This window comes from Glycine soja, chromosome 19 (assembly GCF_004193775.1).
Source record: "Glycine soja cultivar W05 chromosome 19, ASM419377v2, whole genome shotgun sequence".
Taxonomy (NCBI): Eukaryota; Viridiplantae; Streptophyta; class Magnoliopsida; order Fabales; family Fabaceae; genus Glycine; species Glycine soja.
In genome coordinates, this window is record NC_041020.1 from 45,883,899 (window position 1) to 45,900,935 (window position 17,037).

General features: G+C 33.3%; 2 protein-coding genes and 1 pseudogene across 4 annotated transcripts; 1 reads left to right on the forward strand and 2 right to left on the reverse strand.

Annotated features, from left to right (window-relative positions):
- Nucleotides 1–836: 836 nt before the first annotated feature.
- LOC114398876 lies at nt 837–1,551 on the forward strand (annotated as a pseudogene).
- Nucleotides 1,552–3,309: 1,758 nt separating this feature from the next.
- Nucleotides 3,310–3,986, reverse strand: LOC114399045. Its single transcript, XM_028361143.1, has 2 exons — nt 3,812–3,986; nt 3,310–3,680 (listed from the first exon to the last, which is right to left on the reverse strand). The coding sequence occupies exons 1-2, from the start codon at nt 3,975–3,977 to the stop codon at nt 3,421–3,423; spliced, it is 426 nt and encodes a 141-aa protein (XP_028216944.1). The 5' UTR covers nt 3,978–3,986; the 3' UTR covers nt 3,310–3,420.
- Nucleotides 3,987–6,586: 2,600 nt separating this feature from the next.
- LOC114399052 (ABC transporter G family member 22-like) lies at nt 6,587–15,848 on the reverse strand. Of its 3 annotated transcripts, none has more exons than XM_028361152.1 (11): nt 15,750–15,848; nt 14,992–15,354; nt 10,961–11,031; nt 10,087–10,322; nt 9,591–9,746; nt 9,269–9,452; nt 8,389–8,697; nt 8,021–8,308; nt 7,622–7,906; nt 7,425–7,532; nt 6,587–7,142 (listed from the first exon to the last, which is right to left on the reverse strand). In XM_028361152.1, exons 2-11 carry the CDS (start codon nt 15,341–15,343, stop codon nt 6,921–6,923), a joined length of 2,211 nt encoding a protein of 736 aa, XP_028216953.1. In that variant the 5' UTR covers nt 15,344–15,354; nt 15,750–15,848; the 3' UTR covers nt 6,587–6,920. The 3 variants fall into 3 exon arrangements, with proteins under 3 accessions (XP_028216953.1, XP_028216952.1, XP_028216954.1); XM_028361151.1 differs by having other exon boundaries at nt 15,755–15,830; XM_028361153.1 differs by lacking the exons at nt 14,992–15,354; nt 15,750–15,848 and adding an exon at nt 10,472–10,823 and having other exon boundaries at nt 10,961–11,013.
- Nucleotides 15,849–17,037: the final 1,189 nt, after the last annotated feature.

Sequence of the window (17,037 nt, forward strand, 5' to 3'; positions counted from 1 at the left end):
TTATAGATTTTAATTATTATATGATTCATATATTTAGAAGTATTTTTTATTATAATTTTTAATTGTTTAAAATAAACATTTATTCTGTGCAATACAAATTCTTAAATACTATATTGTTATTAAACTTCTAGCTCCTATTAAAGGCTAACGATTCTACGAAGTCTAGGGTAAAAAAGACGTGGTTCCTCTCGTGAGAAAAAAGAAAAAAAGGAAAAAGAAAGATGCCGGTCCATTTTCTTCCCAACATCACTACTACTTGTACGTTTAGGGTAAGAAAATTTATTATGTGAAATGGACAAGTTAAAATATAGTTAATATAAATTTTTTTTGAAGTATATACTTGATTGCTTTAGTTAAAAATTTAGAGGTGATGTAAATACATTAATTGATTGAGTGTAAGAAATTTTTAGAATAATTAATTATTGATTTTAGTAATTTCTTAACTGAGTGCCTTGAGCATGCTAGTTAGAACATCTACGGTGCGGTTGTTTATCAAATTGCTTACAAATATTGTTGCAGCATTTGACATGACATTTTTTATACAAATATTGTTACTTTTTTTTTTATCAATGAAAAAGATACTTTCGAAGTCAAGAATTAGTAGAAAAATAAGGGAGTGAATTTTTGTGTAGAATTCTTGAACCTATATTTATAAGATTTAAAAATTTAAAATAAATAACTTATTCGGATAATTATGCATTTGCTCTTCTAATATATTTGGATGAGATAATTTAAAATTTTAAAGAATTTTAAATTCTGAGAATTTTAAATGCTTCAATTTAAATTTCTTTATTTTTAAAATTCTGTGTTTGACTACAACAGCGCCCAAAATCACAATGGCATTTTCATCCTCCCTATGTTCTTCCCTCTCTATTGCGAACCCAAGCAGAACCGCCATTTCCACTCGATTCTCTCACAAATCGCCCAAACTCCCTCTCTCGTTGGCGTTCGCCATCCTGCCGATCTCCACGACCACTGCGGCAGACGTCTCGGGCGCCATCGACGGGACCACGATCGTGGTGGTGAGCGAGGGATTCATGGCGGCACTGGCGGCGATGCTGTCGCTAACAGACCCGGAGCAGCGACGACAGTTGCAGGTAGAGGTGGGCGACGACGACAAGGAGGTGGTGAGGGAGTACTTCAACAACTCCGGGTTCCAGCGCTGGAAGAAGATCTACGGTGACACCGACGAGGTGAACCGAGTTCAGCGCGACATTAGGTTGGGCCACGCTAAGACCGTGGAGAAGACGCTGAGCATGTTGAAGGACGAAGGTTCCCTTCAAGGCGTTACGATTTGTGATGCTGGGTGCGGTACTGGTTCTCTCTATTCCTCTTGCCAAAGAGGGCAGAGAGGTTTTCGAGCTCGGGCACAATGTTGCCGATGAGCTCCTTGTCAGAGAGGGCAAGGTATTAGAAGTGTTGCCTAGTGTCGTACCAGGGAGGGATCTGGCCGGAGAAAAAGTTGTCGCTGAGATGAAGGTGACGGAGGAGAGGCATGGCAGCGACGGAGAGAGGAATTTCCAAATTCACTCCCTTGAAAATAGAATTTAAAATTCTATTCTTTCAACGGACTAAAATTCCTTTTAAAATTCTAAAATTTTGAATTTATTTTATTAAAATATCCAAACAGTTACTTTTAATAAAAAGAATTTAATTTCCTATAAAAAATACATTACCTAGTTAAATTACCTTATCCAAACACACTCGTAATCCAAACACACTCTTAATGTTAGCATTTTTCTAAAATAAACTATAGTTTTGTTGGAAATTAAAGCTTTGATAATAGATAATACTATAATAGAATCAATATTGCAACAGAACAATCAAACGCCCGAACAGTAAGGGAAAAAAAAAACTAACCTTCTTTGTACAATTTGCACAAAGTATTGTTGACTTTCGGAAAAAAACATGTGTTGACTGTCAGGGTGCTTCAAGGGATAAAAAAGATCCACAAAAGTGAACAAAAGGATGCTGACAAAAGCTGGGTTCGTGCATGTGGTTTTGAAGACGAAGAAGGGTCACCACTCACCACTCATCACTGTGGGGCTAATAGTGCTTAGTGCATGGCTTGGAGTATTGATGGAGATTACAATTAATGCTTCTGTTGCGTGGAGCTTTAGTGTCTTGAAAATGTTGTTGGGCAGGGAGTCAGAGAGGGTAATGAAACTAAGTGGATATTGACAAAAAATAAAATAAAATTGCCTAACATATAGTATTTTTTTTACATAGTACATGATGCATCTGATTATCAGTGTGTATTTTTTTTATTGACCAATAATAAACAATTAGCAATTTTGTGTGAGTCATTGGTTCAAATGATTCATTAATTAAGGCCGGTTATACTGTCCCTGTTAAGTGTTAAGTAGGTGTGTTGCAACTTGCAACACAGTTGTAGAAGTCCTAGTTAGTGGTGCCGGTGCATTAATATGGCCATATCAAATTGCTAGTGGTTGGTATTATTAAAATTTCTAAAGTGATATTGCAATCCATTTCTTCCCTTGTTCGTGCTTTTATCAAAGTTTGCTGCCTCATTTCTGGCAAGTATTCTAATTTAAGTGGGCATCCTTTGGGTTTAGGGCTTTGAGCAATAAAGATAAGCCCCAATCCAGCTTCTTCAAATTTGCAATTGGGGGAGTAAAATACAAGACTTACATTGAACCATTACGAGTAACAATTATATATGGCAGTACTTAAATGACCGGTTATTTTTCAAGAAGGGACAAATATCAAACATTTTTTTTGTATTGACTTAATTGATTACAGGTATGAAAAAAATGTGCTCTCTAAATTCTTTAATAAATTAACTTGCTAATTTTGTTTCTTCGCTTTTATACTGGGAAATTCTTGTTGTGTCTTGGAGAACTTGTACGTATTACATAGATAATTTGCTTAAGACAGTGTGTTCACATGCCTCAAGTTAGATTGGTTGTGTTTTTAACATAGCATACTACATCTTATAGGCTCATTTAAGATGTTATATAGTGTGTTTTTTTATTGGAGAAAAAAAATGTTTGGTTTGCTTAAAATAATAAAGATATTTTTGGGTAAACTCAAGATATCTCCTAAGTGAGAACTAGGGACTAATCACTCAAATTATTGAAATCTATTTAAAAAAAACAGACATTTTCTAATATATGTTTTTCCGTATATCAGAATATGGAGATGAAATCCCATGTAGATGTGGGCACCACTCCATGACAATGAAATAGTGGAGTTAGTATGATAGTATAGAAAAATGTAAAGAACTATAAAATATTATATTAAGTAATGGGTCGAAATATAAAGATGATATGATACTGTAGAAAAATATAAACAACAACTATAAAATGCTGTTATATTATGAAAATTTAATGGGTCTCTGTGTAAAGACATCAAAGGAGCCATAACTAAGACGTTTTTATTTTTTCTGAAAAAAAAAACCTAAAATCGAAGTCTCCCATAAATACTCCTATTCCTATGTTTCATAATTCCCCTGTATAGAACTGCCCTGTTAGGAGGCATCATGTCCTCTAATTTCGGCCCATGCCTCCATTTCTGAACATTCTTGATCACCAAAATTTCCTCAGCCTTGATCCGTTGCACCCTTATCTTAACCATTCTATCACCTTTACGACAATTATTGTTTCCCAATGCTTCTTTTGCAAACCGCACCTTCTTCTTTGCTTGATGTTTCTCTGATCCTAGCAAACGCAAAATGAACACTCTATGACATAAGCTTTTAATTTCAATTACACAAGGAATTTAATTAGAACTAAAGTGGAAAAGAAAATGGTAGTTAATTAAAGTTGAAATTAAGGAATGGAAATGGTACCACACAAATTCTTTTGGCCATGTGCGTATAAGACGCCACCCATTTCACACTCAAATTTCTCCATGAAGTTAGATAGTATACGTTTATGGACTTGATGAACCAAGAAGGCCATGCTTCCAGATACAGCAACCACAGCCATCAATCCTAATCTCATGGAGTTCTCCATCTTTTTGTGTCTTTGCTATTTGACAATCAAACTTTGGATTGGAATAGATATATAATCTTTTTGGTCAACTATTTTAAACCACGAAAATCCAACAATGCAATGAGGCCAAGTAAGGAAAGACCTTTTTCTTTGGTCAAAAGTAAAGACTTTTTTTTTGTCATAAGGAAAGTCCTTAAATAGTGAAACAAGAAGAATGTTCCAATTATAATTTGTTAATTTTGGGCCCACAGAGTGGCTGCAGGATTTATCTTTGGGTTTCTCTATCTTGAATCTAACGATTTTATCTGCAAGTGTTTCTCTATATTCACCATTCGGATAGAATTGCCTTTGTAAGATGGGTATATTAGGACAATAAACCTGCAATGCTTAATTTAAACTGATCCGGATATACTCTTTCCTATTTTTGAATACTAGGATATGATTCTTTTAAATAAGGAAAAGCACACTTTAATTAATACCTTAAGGATCTTATATATAGTCAATCAAGACTAATCTTGCATGACAAATATTATCTCTTCTTATTTGTAAGATGATCATTAACAAGAAGAATTCAAACCCCTAATCTTCTTACAAATGAATTATGTTTCGGGTTCAAATATTATTAGCCAAACTATATATATGTTGTCACATGACTAACTAATTAAAAAAATTCACAAGTGAATAAATATTTGTCATTAAATCTTATCTATTGAAGATTAAAATACATGTCATAATTTTTATTAAAAGGTCATATAACTTTTTAAATAATTATCATATAACATTAAATTCTAATAATTCATATATTGTGTAACTTAGATTTACTCCTCTCACTCATAAAAATTAAGTCTTTCATTAAATCTCTCATTATGTATGTATTTTGTCTTTTAAAAAGGTTTACCATGTTCTAATTTTAATCCATGAAACTTTTAATTTTAAAAAAGCTTGCAAATGAGTATTTGAAGCCACTCACCTAAATTTTATTTCTAATCATTTTTTATTTATTTTAAGTTTATAAATGAGAATAATTAACTACCAATTGATATTTACATGTTAAAATATATTTTTCATTCTTATAAAATATTTAAAATTTCTTTTTAATCCCTTTAAAAATTATTCAGTTTATTATTAGAAATTTGATTTGGATGAATATAAATTTAAATGATATTTTTTTAATTTCAATTATTAAAATATAAATTTGAGGAGTTGAAAACAATCGTAAATTAAAAAAGAAATTAGAACACAATTTGTGACATTTAAAAACACCACAAATTGTAGAATATATACATATAAACATAACAGCCACCATGAACCACTTCGCAACCGTCAAAACCACCACCTCGATCACCAAACACCATAACAACCACCATTCGACAACTGTCTGTCTCCTTCTTCTCCAGATTTTCAAATCCATTTTTCAAACCAAATCTGGAGATTCAGTCCAAACCACACTACTCACCCACTGTCCAAACCCAAATCCCAACAACCCAAAGAAATTGCGACTTGTTTCTCCGCCATCTTTCGGGTGAAGAAGCTCTCCTTGTTCGCTGCCGACGCCTACAGCTGCGACCGCGTGTAGATATCCTCCGTCGACCTCGACCTCGCCGGCGTGCCACCTCCGCCATTTAGCATCATTGTTCCTCCGCGTCTACGTCAGAGGCAGTTTCCCCTTCCCGGTAGCGGAGAGGTTTTCCTTGGCCACTCGCCAACGGTGGCCCCCTGCGATGGCCTGGATCCGGTAACGGTAAACACAAACGGCGTTCGAGATGCAGCTGCACAGGCAACAACGTTCGAAGGAAAGGGAAAAATCAAAGTGACAAAACTGGAAAATTGAGGAAAAAGAAATTAAGCAGCTAAAATTAACCATTAATTTTAAAATAAACTGATCTAGCAGCTAAAAAAAAGTTTTTCTAGTGGGAGAAATGACAAAACCTCCCATTGTAGAAGTTGTCAGGTTTGGACTAGTACAAACTAAACTTTGAGCACAAAAATCACATTATAAATTTATGTCAGAAAAAAATCACACATTATAAATTTATGAAGATAAAAAATGAATAATTTTTTTTAAGACTAAAAATAAAATTTGTAAGAATAAAAAATATTTTTTAATCTTATTTATATTACAGCGATTTACTCACTGCTGGAAAGATTTATCTCTTTTAAAAATTCTAAGGATCTTTTAGTTATACAAAATAAAAAATAAAAAATAAATTAAATGTATAATTTAGTCCTTATATTTGTTTCATATTCTCATTTTGATCCATATACATAAAAAAAAACTTATTAAATAAATTCTTATATGCGTCAACTTCACCAATTTAATCTGTCATATACATATTCTTAATTTGATTTGTATGTAACACTCTTAATTTGAGACCAAATTAAGAATGCACACACATGCATACAGAAGACTAAATTAATAATCCGTCACATAATAATGAATTTGTAATAAACTCTAATATCTTCTTTGAATTTAAATGTAGGGTCTAACTAAACTTCATAAAATCAATGCGTAAGATAAAGATTATCACACTTCATAAGAAATACATTGGCAATGTCTTTAGTCGGTGTTAAATCTCAACAATAGAAGTAACGGACTCATATTAAATTTAAATTGATCGCAGAGATAAAAGTAGATTAATAGTTCATATTTATTGTTGAAACTTGATTAGTATAGTTGGTGGCATAATCAACTAAAATTCTTAATACTTACAAGTTACAATTTACTAATATGTTGCACAATCACCTTTAATTCTTAACTGCCGGAGTTGCGAGCTTGAGTTAATGAAACACATCCTAAGAAGCTAAATAATTTCAAAAAGCATCTTCTCTAAAAAGCATCTTTAAGAATATGATTCAGCATGATTTTGTTGCGTCAACATGCTAAATGAAATAATACATGAGATTAGACAAATTGAGTGCACTTCACTTGGAGTAATTACGAGTCGTCATTCAATATCAATTTTCTTAATTTCCAGCTTGAAGTTTCATCCGCCGCAATGAAAGATATGCCAATAAACGGTAACCAAAAACCATGGCCGTCAGAGCAGCAACCTCTCTGAATCCACTGTCAATTCTGATCCCATCTATGGTAGGTGTAATGTGTTCATATTGAACCTTGAGCAAAAGTTTATACGTATGGTAGTTGAAAGATATGTAGCGAATCCATGATATAAATATGGGGACTTTCTGTCAAATTCAGAAAGCACGAGTCAGTAACATTTAACAATTACAAAATTTAGATGAAGTTTCTCATATTCATTGTTATCAAGTTCTCATATTAAATTATGACATTTATTTAATATTCAATAGCTTCTATTAATTGAGAATATGTTTTTGATTTTTTTAAGAAAAATGTGATCTGACTTGAGGTCCAATAAGTCAATTTGTTCCCTTAAACAAATTTATTGAACATATGTCAGAAAATGAGGATTTTGTAGTCCAATAAAAAAAAATGTTAATTAAATTTACCTTCACAAAAAACCCTCCAGCCAGCATGAAAGTCATCACAGTTACTGAAGCCAAAGTTGTTGCCCTTTTTAAGTCCATAAGTGTAGCCCCTATAGCAAGTCCAAGACCCTGCTTCACAACCAGTCGTCATTAGAACTATAGGCCGTTTTGTTTTATGTTGTTTTCTTAATAGTTGAATTGTGAGATGCAATGCATACCTGAGCTGCTATGATGCAGAGAAAAACGGTAAGAATACTAAAGAAAAAACGCCCTGAACCGAGTCTCAAATTGGCCATGAAATAAACAAGAAGGAGGAAAAACACTGGTAGCACCAGGTCCAGTAGAAGGTCACTTGTAGTTCTAGCCACGAAATAAGCACTTAGTCTGTACATATCGGTTGTTCGTTCCTTAGTCAGCATGGCTCTCTCTTGAGGAAATGTGAATATTGCAGTGAACACAGGAAAGAATCCCCAAAACACAGCAATAAAGAAAAGCAGTCCGGCCTGAAGTGAAGAATGAAGATGTTAGCATACATATTCATGTTTATGCTCGAAGTTAAAATCTGATTATGGCCTTTTAAGAATAGGGATTAGGCTCTTGGCAAAAATAGTTTTTACCTGGTCTTGCAAACCTTTAGGTGTTTTAGCATCTGATTGCCACCAGAGTAATCCTAAGATGACTGCAGTGGCTAGAACTTGGGTGATTCTTAACCAGCTAAAGTAGTCATGCCTCCGTTCTTTGAATCCTCTTGAAAATAATATGGAAAATTGCTCAAACCAACTTGCTCCCCACTGTCTTTTACAAGAACAAACCTTAGACTTCAGTTCTACATCAAGAGGGACAGGAACCATTAACTTTGTCTTCTCTATTTCTGCGACTCGAGAATCATATGCCTCCACCAGATACTGTTAAAGTTCAAATGAAATCAGATGTGAAAATTTTACTCTAAAATTAAATGATGTCAAAACTAATAATGAGGATTTACCTCTTGTACAACTGAGGCTGAAGGTTTCCCATTGCATGTTTCAGCTTCAGCATTTCCCACCTGCACTATATCCTTTAACTCTGATGGCACAGAAATATCATTTACGTTTCCATTTGCAAGGTCTAATAAAAACTCTGCTGGGTTCATGGCAATAAGAGGTGCACAGCCTATAAACTGGAAATAGTCCATTGCATCAGATGCTTTTCCAAAGTACAGCAAACTCCCTTTTCCTAGAAGGATCAACTTATCAAATTTATGAAAGAGTCTGCTTGATGGTTGATGGATTGTTGTCACCACGGTTTTACCAGCCTGGTATAAGACTAAAAGGTTAGTGATAAAATTAGATTAGACCAAATCATTGTCTAGACTAACATCTTTCCATGTCATGAGTTTAATGACTAACTGTACCACAAGTGATGTGACAAGAATTGAATTGTAAAGGATTCCATTGTCAAGAATAAGATAGTCAATCAGGCTCAATAGTAGTAGATATAATAGGTGATATAATGCAACAAAAAAAGAGACGAAGAGAAATAAGGGGTATCAAAAAGTGTTTGTAATTAAGGACTGTCCATTTATAATTACTGTAGGTATGATAAGTTATATGATGTGATAAGGAAAGAGAGATAAAGAGAAATAAGAAGTGTTAAATAGATGTTTGTAATTAAGGGGTGTCAATATATCATTGTCGATACTACTAACCTAAATGTGTAAAATTTAGAAAGTTTAATTGTCTCTTTTTGAGTTATTTGAAAGAGATCTAAGACTTTTTCTTTGATATAATGTTTTTAAAATAAACTATAACATTCATTTGTAAGTTTAAATTGAGGTGGTTGGATGCTAGTTCATTTAACTCAAAGGGAAGAATGAGGACAAATACCTCTGCTATGTCTTGTAGCATCTGAACTATCCTTAACGCTGTTGTAGAATCCAAACCAGAAGTTGGTTCATCAAGAAACAGAAGTGAAGGGTTGATTATGATCTCATTGCCAATACAAACTCTCTTCCTCTCTCCACCAGATATTCCTCGAACATAGGAACCTCCTATCATAGTGTCTTGGCACCTGTTTTCATACACCCGAATTACACTGATTGTTTTTTACAATTTATATATAAAATTTATCACTCACAAGGGCTCACAAATGATTATGACTTTGCTCATAATAATTGAGATGCTAATTGTCATGGATGGAAGCATTTACCTCTCCAACCCCAGCTCATCAATGACTTCCAAAGCTCGTTTTTCCTTTTGCTCTTTCGTTAATGTATTTGGCAATCTTAGGCGGGCTGCATAAGTCAATGTTTCTTTTACAGTAAGGTGAGGAAACAGAACATCGTCTTGTGTCACGAATCCAATCCTGCCAAATGCATTCTTAATGTAAGTATGGTACTATGGTATAAACCAGATGGTTAGAATTTATTTATTTTTTATTATCTGATGGCCCCTATGTTTGTCTCAGACCATGTAAAAATTTGTCATCAAAATTGATATAAGAAAAAATTCTAACCATCAAAATTGTGGGGCTACCATAACCACAATTTCCATCTGATTGACTCTTGATTAAAAAACCTTTGATCGTATAAAAGTCAGCGAGTTTTCCTGCTACATTTATAATATTTGACTTGTTAAGAATTCATTCTATGTATTTTAAGTACCTTCCCAGTTTCAGTACAGATAGTTATTAGTAGGATTTTTACCTGCTCTTTAGGAACTTGGAATAAGGTTGATCATTGTAAGTGATAGAGCCACCAATTGTGGATTGAATCAACCTTCCTCCAAGCAGATTTAACAAAGATGTCTTTCCACTTCCTGACGGACCCATCAATGCCAAAACTTCCCCAGGATTTACAGAACCAGTGATCCCCTTTAAGATATCCTTCTCCTTAGTTGTAGTTATGCCTTTCATCACTACTTTGTATGTCACATCTGTGAACTGCAGATTGCAGAATAAGAATTTATCTCAATTAATGGGATCCATCACAAACACACGATATAACTTAAAATAAAGCACAAAAGGAAGCTCAATGCACGAAGGCATTTTTTTTTCCTTCAAATTTTTTGTCTAACTAGTCATACTCATACCCTTTTTTCTCTGCCAAACCATGTTATTAAGCCTCACATATAGCTAAATCCTCGAAGCCAGAAAGGTTCCAATCTTGAACCTAGGTCTTTCAAGCGTATGAGAAATAAAACTAATGTGTTGATGCCCTGTCGGAGGCATCAAAAAAGAAAAAATTCAGAAAATTTTAGCACCAAGTTAGGCATTTGTTGTACTTGTATCTACTGTATTACTAATCATTTACGGGGTAGTCTTGTACATTGACATCACATGGAATGAAACTTTGTACAAGACTGAACCTGACCATGCTATATTGATAGCCATGTAACATGTTCTATTGGTGGTGTTGATCGCTAAATGAAGCTTCATCGTTGCCTGCCCAAATAAATACATATATAGCACTAAATCAAACTCATGCTCTATTGAAGGTTTGAACAGTACCGACAGAGGTAGGTGCAGGCAGGGAATGAAGAGGAACATAGTTAATTTTTGACACATAAAAGGTATATTACCTTTAGATATATTGGCAGAGTAGGTTCCGTCTGAAACTTTGGCTTAGGAGTTCCAGCTTCAATATCCTCCGCTGCAATATACATAGTAACCCTTTTTATACAATTCATTCACAAGGAGGGAAAAAGAATGTCCTTCATCATGCAAGAGCACCAGGCAGTTAATTAGTACGTAGCTTCACATATTGCATTATTGTACTAAAAATTAGAAAATGCATGTTCATGACTCATGAGTATGTGTTGCTCAAACAAACACACGGCAATATAAGTGAAGTTGATTGTTTAAACCGTATACATGGATGCTGGAAGTTTCAAAGGGATCATATATATCATGTGTACTGCATGATTCCATAGAATTAAGGCATACAGGACAAGTTGGTATCGAGCACTAATCATGACACTTGATAAAGTTAGTCAAGCTAACTCCATGCAGTGGTGAATAAAGTCAAGCCGAAATTTAATGAAGGGGCCCAAGAATGAGACAACATGCTCTCCCACAAAAAAGGAAGATTGGGTCCAGGCACAACCTAGCTAGTTGTCGTTGAGGAATGGGGACCAAGATATATAGCAGTCAACAAGTTATAAAGATGAGTCATATTCCCCACATTGTTAGTTATAAAGATGGGCACAAGATAGTCAACAAATCAGGAAAAATGCAAATCTAGTGAATCTAAGTGTCTGTTTGTGGTAAAACATCAGAATCAATCCTTTCTACTCTGTCATAAGTTGGATTGGAATATAAAATTTTACAAGTTAAATGATTTAGATACATATAAGAAATATGTTCATTAGTTTAAAATAAATTTTATTTTATTTTAAGACAAAGAGAAACCTAAACCAATCAAATATCAATCCACCGAGTAGAATCAACCTAATGGTACGAGAGTTTAGATAGTTTGAATAAGATCATGCATGGGTGTCGTCATTTTACACACAAAAATCAAATAGCAATCCATTGTTTTGATAAAATTATTAACAATTTATTAGTTTATAGCATGTTTGGAAACATGTTGAGAAGTAAAAAATCACATATTAAATGTGAAAGCAATAATTATAAGCTTCTTAAATGAAAAATCTCTCCTTATTAGTTCACTAAGTTAAAAATATTTTATTTATACTAAGAGTGTAATATTAAAGAGATTTAACTTAAGTAAAATGTGTGAATTATTATAAATTTTGATATTATTTTTAATTTTTACGGATAAAAAATATTAAAAAGTGTAATATATCATTAATGTTTCTTAAACAAATGTTAGCCGCTTTCGATAAATTAAAGAATTTTAGTTTGGGCATAAGTCATATCCAAGTAAATAAAACAGTACCATGAATGCAGACTAGGGAGAAATAGACGTACACTGAGCATGCATGAAATGATAATTATATTAATTAATTAATTAATTAGAACCACGTTACTATGTAGGTGTGAGGATTGGGGGGACCATAGCTAGGCATAACAAGTGATTCATAAAGACAAGCACTGAACCACACTCTAGGACATATATATAACACTATTTTCGGTTCGGGGAATAACTACGAGTCACTTGTTTTTTGGACCCTTATTCACGGATTTGCGCTAAGAGGATGTTGGTTGGTTTGGACCCGACCAAGACACCTCCACGTAACTGAAAACAGGTGAGACTAACAAGACATGACACTGACAAGGATGGAAGTCAAGAGAGGTTCAACTTTACGATAGTGGTATTTAGTGATATTTTACTAGGAAGCATAAATTGAACCCCCAGAAAAACTAACATTAGATAGGAAAAAGAAGAAAGAAAATACATGTTCTATTAGTGTTGAACCCCTAGCCTTGACGAGAACTTACATTTCATGCAGATAAATCCTGGTAAACGTTATGAGACAACGGCATGAATGCTGTCTTTTAAAAAATAAAAATAAAAATAAGAATTGGAGCATGAACTTAAACACCCAGAGAGAGAAGGTTCTTCGTGTTTTTCTTTTCTTTTATTTTTTGTTAGTGTTTGCAGAATCCGTCACACATTTTTTAATGCCTTTTAAATACTTTAGCCAAATAATTGAAAAAAAAATGTCATAAAATGTAATTGTCACGTCATCATGGAGAGACTTAATGGTAGAAATAAAAAATCAAACAAAAAAATTGTTTAAGAACCAAAATCGTGGTCAAATAAAAATTTAAGAATTAAAAACACAATTTTTCTATTGTTATTTGTATATTATTCTTTTACATTGTTTTTGTTTCTATAATAGATCTAAATGCATAAAGTTAAACGTGCACTATTTTATTTTAATTTTTCGATCAATAAATATGCAAAACTAATATATCAAATTGCAAATAACAAAACTCTGTAGTAAAACAGCATCAATTAATTTGGACCATCTTTCAAACCCTATTATTTCATCTATCAATAGATTTTTAGTTAAATTAATCAAATTTCTTGGTTATATAAAGGGGGAAAATGTAAGAAAAAAACAGAGTTCTTGAGTTTAATTGTATGGGAATTTAAGTTGAAATGTGCAAAGTTTGATTGTGTTAATTTGGGACAAAAGGAAACGTTCTTTTAGTCATTGGGATGGACCAATAAGTTTCACATCGCTGCCGTAGTACCAAACAATCGTTTCCAAAAAACCAAACAACCAATGCTCCGCCAAATTTTATGAGTAAGTCAAACAGACCGTACTTTCCTGCCTCTGTTAACTTTTATGACTTTTATCAATTTAAATGAAAATTTTGATAGTTCTGCATCCTTTGCTTTTAATGTCTTTTTCTTAACTATTGCATTGTTTAATGTTTATTACATTTTTTTTCTATTATCCAATGAGATGTATACGCTTCGAATAGATGTTAATTTTTTTCTTTAATTAATTTTAACGCATTGTTAGTGGTATATTTGTCATATGTATATCTTACAACTATTAACGTAGGTAGCTAAACTTATTAAGCATATTGTCAATAAAAAAAGTAAAAATATATATTAATTAATAATATATCAAAATTAAACTTTTTATTTATTTGTGTATTGTCTTGGATTGTTTTGTATTCTAATCCACACATGTTTAACCTCTACCCACATTGTACTTGAGGCTAAAAGACTATGTAGTCTCGCGGATTAGATCGTATTTCAATATGCACACGTGATTTTTCACTAGTTGGGTGAGAAACTGATCATTAAATCAGAGTATCAAGGTCAATTTAATCATCCCTGAGACATAGGGAGTTAGACTATATACTTCACTTTACTACTTTGGATTACCTGATTTATGTTATGAAAAGGTCTTTTCTAAAACAATTTGAATAAAATAATCTAAATTTATAATTTTTAAAAATGAAAATATTAAACACTCAACCAGAAAAGCAACATTATTGCTTCATTTGTTTTGTCATCACACAAAGGTTACTATTGTAGTTCTGGATGCACACGTATTGTCATTTGTAGAAAAGAAAAGCAATTAATCACCCACATCGATCTGGACTGTTATAGACACTCTTATCATCAATGGATAGAGAATCAATTTGGACCTTTGATTATTTTATTAAATGATTATCTTATATAATTAACTTTAACTAGTGAGATTGTGAACTGCACAACATGCAGTTTTAAACTGAACTGCTTTTGAGCATTATCAATGTATAGACTTAAGCCTTAATCTCCCAATATATTTTTGTGGTTACCGTAACGACACACAAGACAAGCTTTTGAGCATTCCTAACCGTTTGTTCTTTAAAGGACAGAAATTAATGTCAAACAAAACGTAGCATATCAAATTAAACTCGTGAACATTTAGAAAGGTTATGGTCATGTAAGCCATTCTCCACATAGTCTAGCTGTGAAGATATGGCAAAACTTCGTATGGGAAATAAATGTATTACTAGCTAATTGTTTTTTTTTTTTTTTGCAGACTAATTGTTTGAATATACTAGTATAATAAGTTAACAAATTTTAATTAAGTAATGAACTAGCGATTAACGGCTAAATTATTATATCGTGAGATTGTTGATAAAACAAAACAAAAAAAGCAGATGATTAATTATGAGCGTGTGAAATTATACTTACGGATATCATCGTCGCTGAATGGTTTGGAATCGGCGATTTCATCGGGAGGGAGAGTGAAGCCGGTGAAGGAGAATGAGAGGCCCAAGCTGGCGCTGGAAGCTCGGCTAAGAGCCACGCCGCTGCCAACCTCGTCCACCTCTACCTTCAACTGAGCGCTCCTTGCCTTCCTTATGTATGTGTTTCTCCCACCGCCGCCACCCGGCGACGACGCCGTCATCCTCCAGCTCGATTTCCTTGACAGGACCCCGCCTCCCTCCGCCGAAGGTGGCGACTTCTCAGCTGTTGTGGCCACCGTCTCCAGTAGCTGATCCGATTTCGTTCTCGCTAAGCTAGACGTGCTTGCATTTTCCATGCTCACCGCCACTGTGTGTTCATTAAATAGAAAATAAATTCAATCTAAATAACACTTTGCATGTCTTATTATAGCAAAAAAAAAACAATCAAATGAAGTCACTTATTAATAATACATTGAATTGCATCCTTGTGATGATCTATAAATGTTGAAGCTACAAATTTAAAGACGGAGAAAGATGAAGATCAGAGACAACGATAACAGTACTAAGACTAGCTACTATAACTAATTTAGCAAAGATACACCGTACGTTTGTGAAATTAAGAGCGTGAGAGATCAGAGATTCTTCGTTTGGTACTCAAAGTAGTGTAGTAGGAGAAGATTGTTTGCCATGATAAATTAATTAAATAATTAAACTATACAAGATAATACGAGAGAAGATGAATAGCTGCGGGCTTTATCTTACCGTACTTTTTTTTCCTGAAAAAATCAGAAGAGTGCGTGAGAAGAAATTCGCTGGATTATATGACCAACTTATAGCGTGGAGCATTCACCCTTTTTATAACGGCCAGTTACGAGCCGGGAACGAAAGTACTAAACTAGCCTCCTATTTATTGGCTAATGTCACCTGCTCTTATAATTATTGCATATCTGTGATAAGCTAATAATTAGCTAATTAAGTACTCCAGTTGTGCCCAGGAGTCAGGACCCTATGAAAGTAAATATTGATGCTGGCTGGTTTGGTCAGGAGAATTTGCAACGGTTTATGGTATGCTCATAAAACTTACTAGGCACGTGATATATACCTGGGTACACACAATTCGTGTTGGTTAGCGATTAATCACTTTTTTTTTGTTACATTATTATGAATTAATTATATCTAGTAATTTGAAAAGGGTAAAGGGAGACAAGGTTCTAATGCCTTGATTGACATTTATAATTAAAGTCCTCCTAATCAGTATTTTTTTAGGATATTGATTAAAAAATTAAATGAAAAAAGTATTTAATAAAATAATGTGATATGATTTATAAAGAATTTTATCTCTTAATCACCTTATCATGGGTTTGATGTCTGATTCATGCCTTCAGGAACAATATTTATTGGGAGAAATCAATCCTTTAAATAAAATTCAGACTTTAAAAAATTAATACGGATTAATATTTATCTTATAATAAAATCAACAAATTAATATTTATCCACATAGATGATGTAGTGGAATTTCTCAAGCAGGGACTTCCTATTTAACTGAAACTCGAGAAGACGCTAAAATAATAGGAAAATTCCTGACACTCAGATGGAGTACGCACAGGGCAGTAGACTATGGTCTGGAAAATTTTGCTTTTCGGGTGGACTCAAAGGAACCTTTTCTAGCTATGATGAAGTAAGAACAAAGTCACTCGATATGCAGAGCTATCCTCTTAGTGCATGTTTAGATACCAATGAGAAAATTCACAAGTACTTTTACTATATCTTTTCTAAAGATATTACAAAAATAAAATATATAAGGTAGAGACAATCGTTGCCTCGAGCTGAGTTAGTTTTTAATTAGAAGTCTAAAGTGAAAAATCCTAAGATCTTCGTTTTATGTTTGTATTTTAGAATTCTCAAAACCATGTTCCTAACTTTTATCTAAGCAAGCCTTAATTAATGTCTTTCATTGATTAATTAATTCTCAAATTCCATTCTGTATATATATTTTTCAGTTGTCAATCGTACAGTAGCTCATATTTTAATTAGCTTCTTCAGCTTGTCA

Coding starts and splice junctions, on each gene's coding strand:
- LOC114399045 (XM_028361143.1), bottom strand. CDS start 3,977: ATGGAGAACTCCATGAGATTAGGATTGATGGCTGTGGTTGCTGTATCT. Junction 3,681..3,811: donor TGGCCAAAAGAATTTGTGTG/GTACCATTTCCA, acceptor TGCGTTTGCTAG/GATCAGAGAAACATCAAGCA.
- LOC114399052 (XM_028361151.1), bottom strand. Junction 9,453..9,590: donor GATGAGCTGGGGTTGGAGAG/GTAAATGCTTCC, acceptor GTATGAAAACAG/GTGCCAAGACACTATGATAG. Junction 7,533..7,621: donor TCTGCATCATAGCAGCTCAG/GTATGCATTGCA, acceptor GTTGTGAAGCAG/GGTCTTGGACTTGCTATAGG.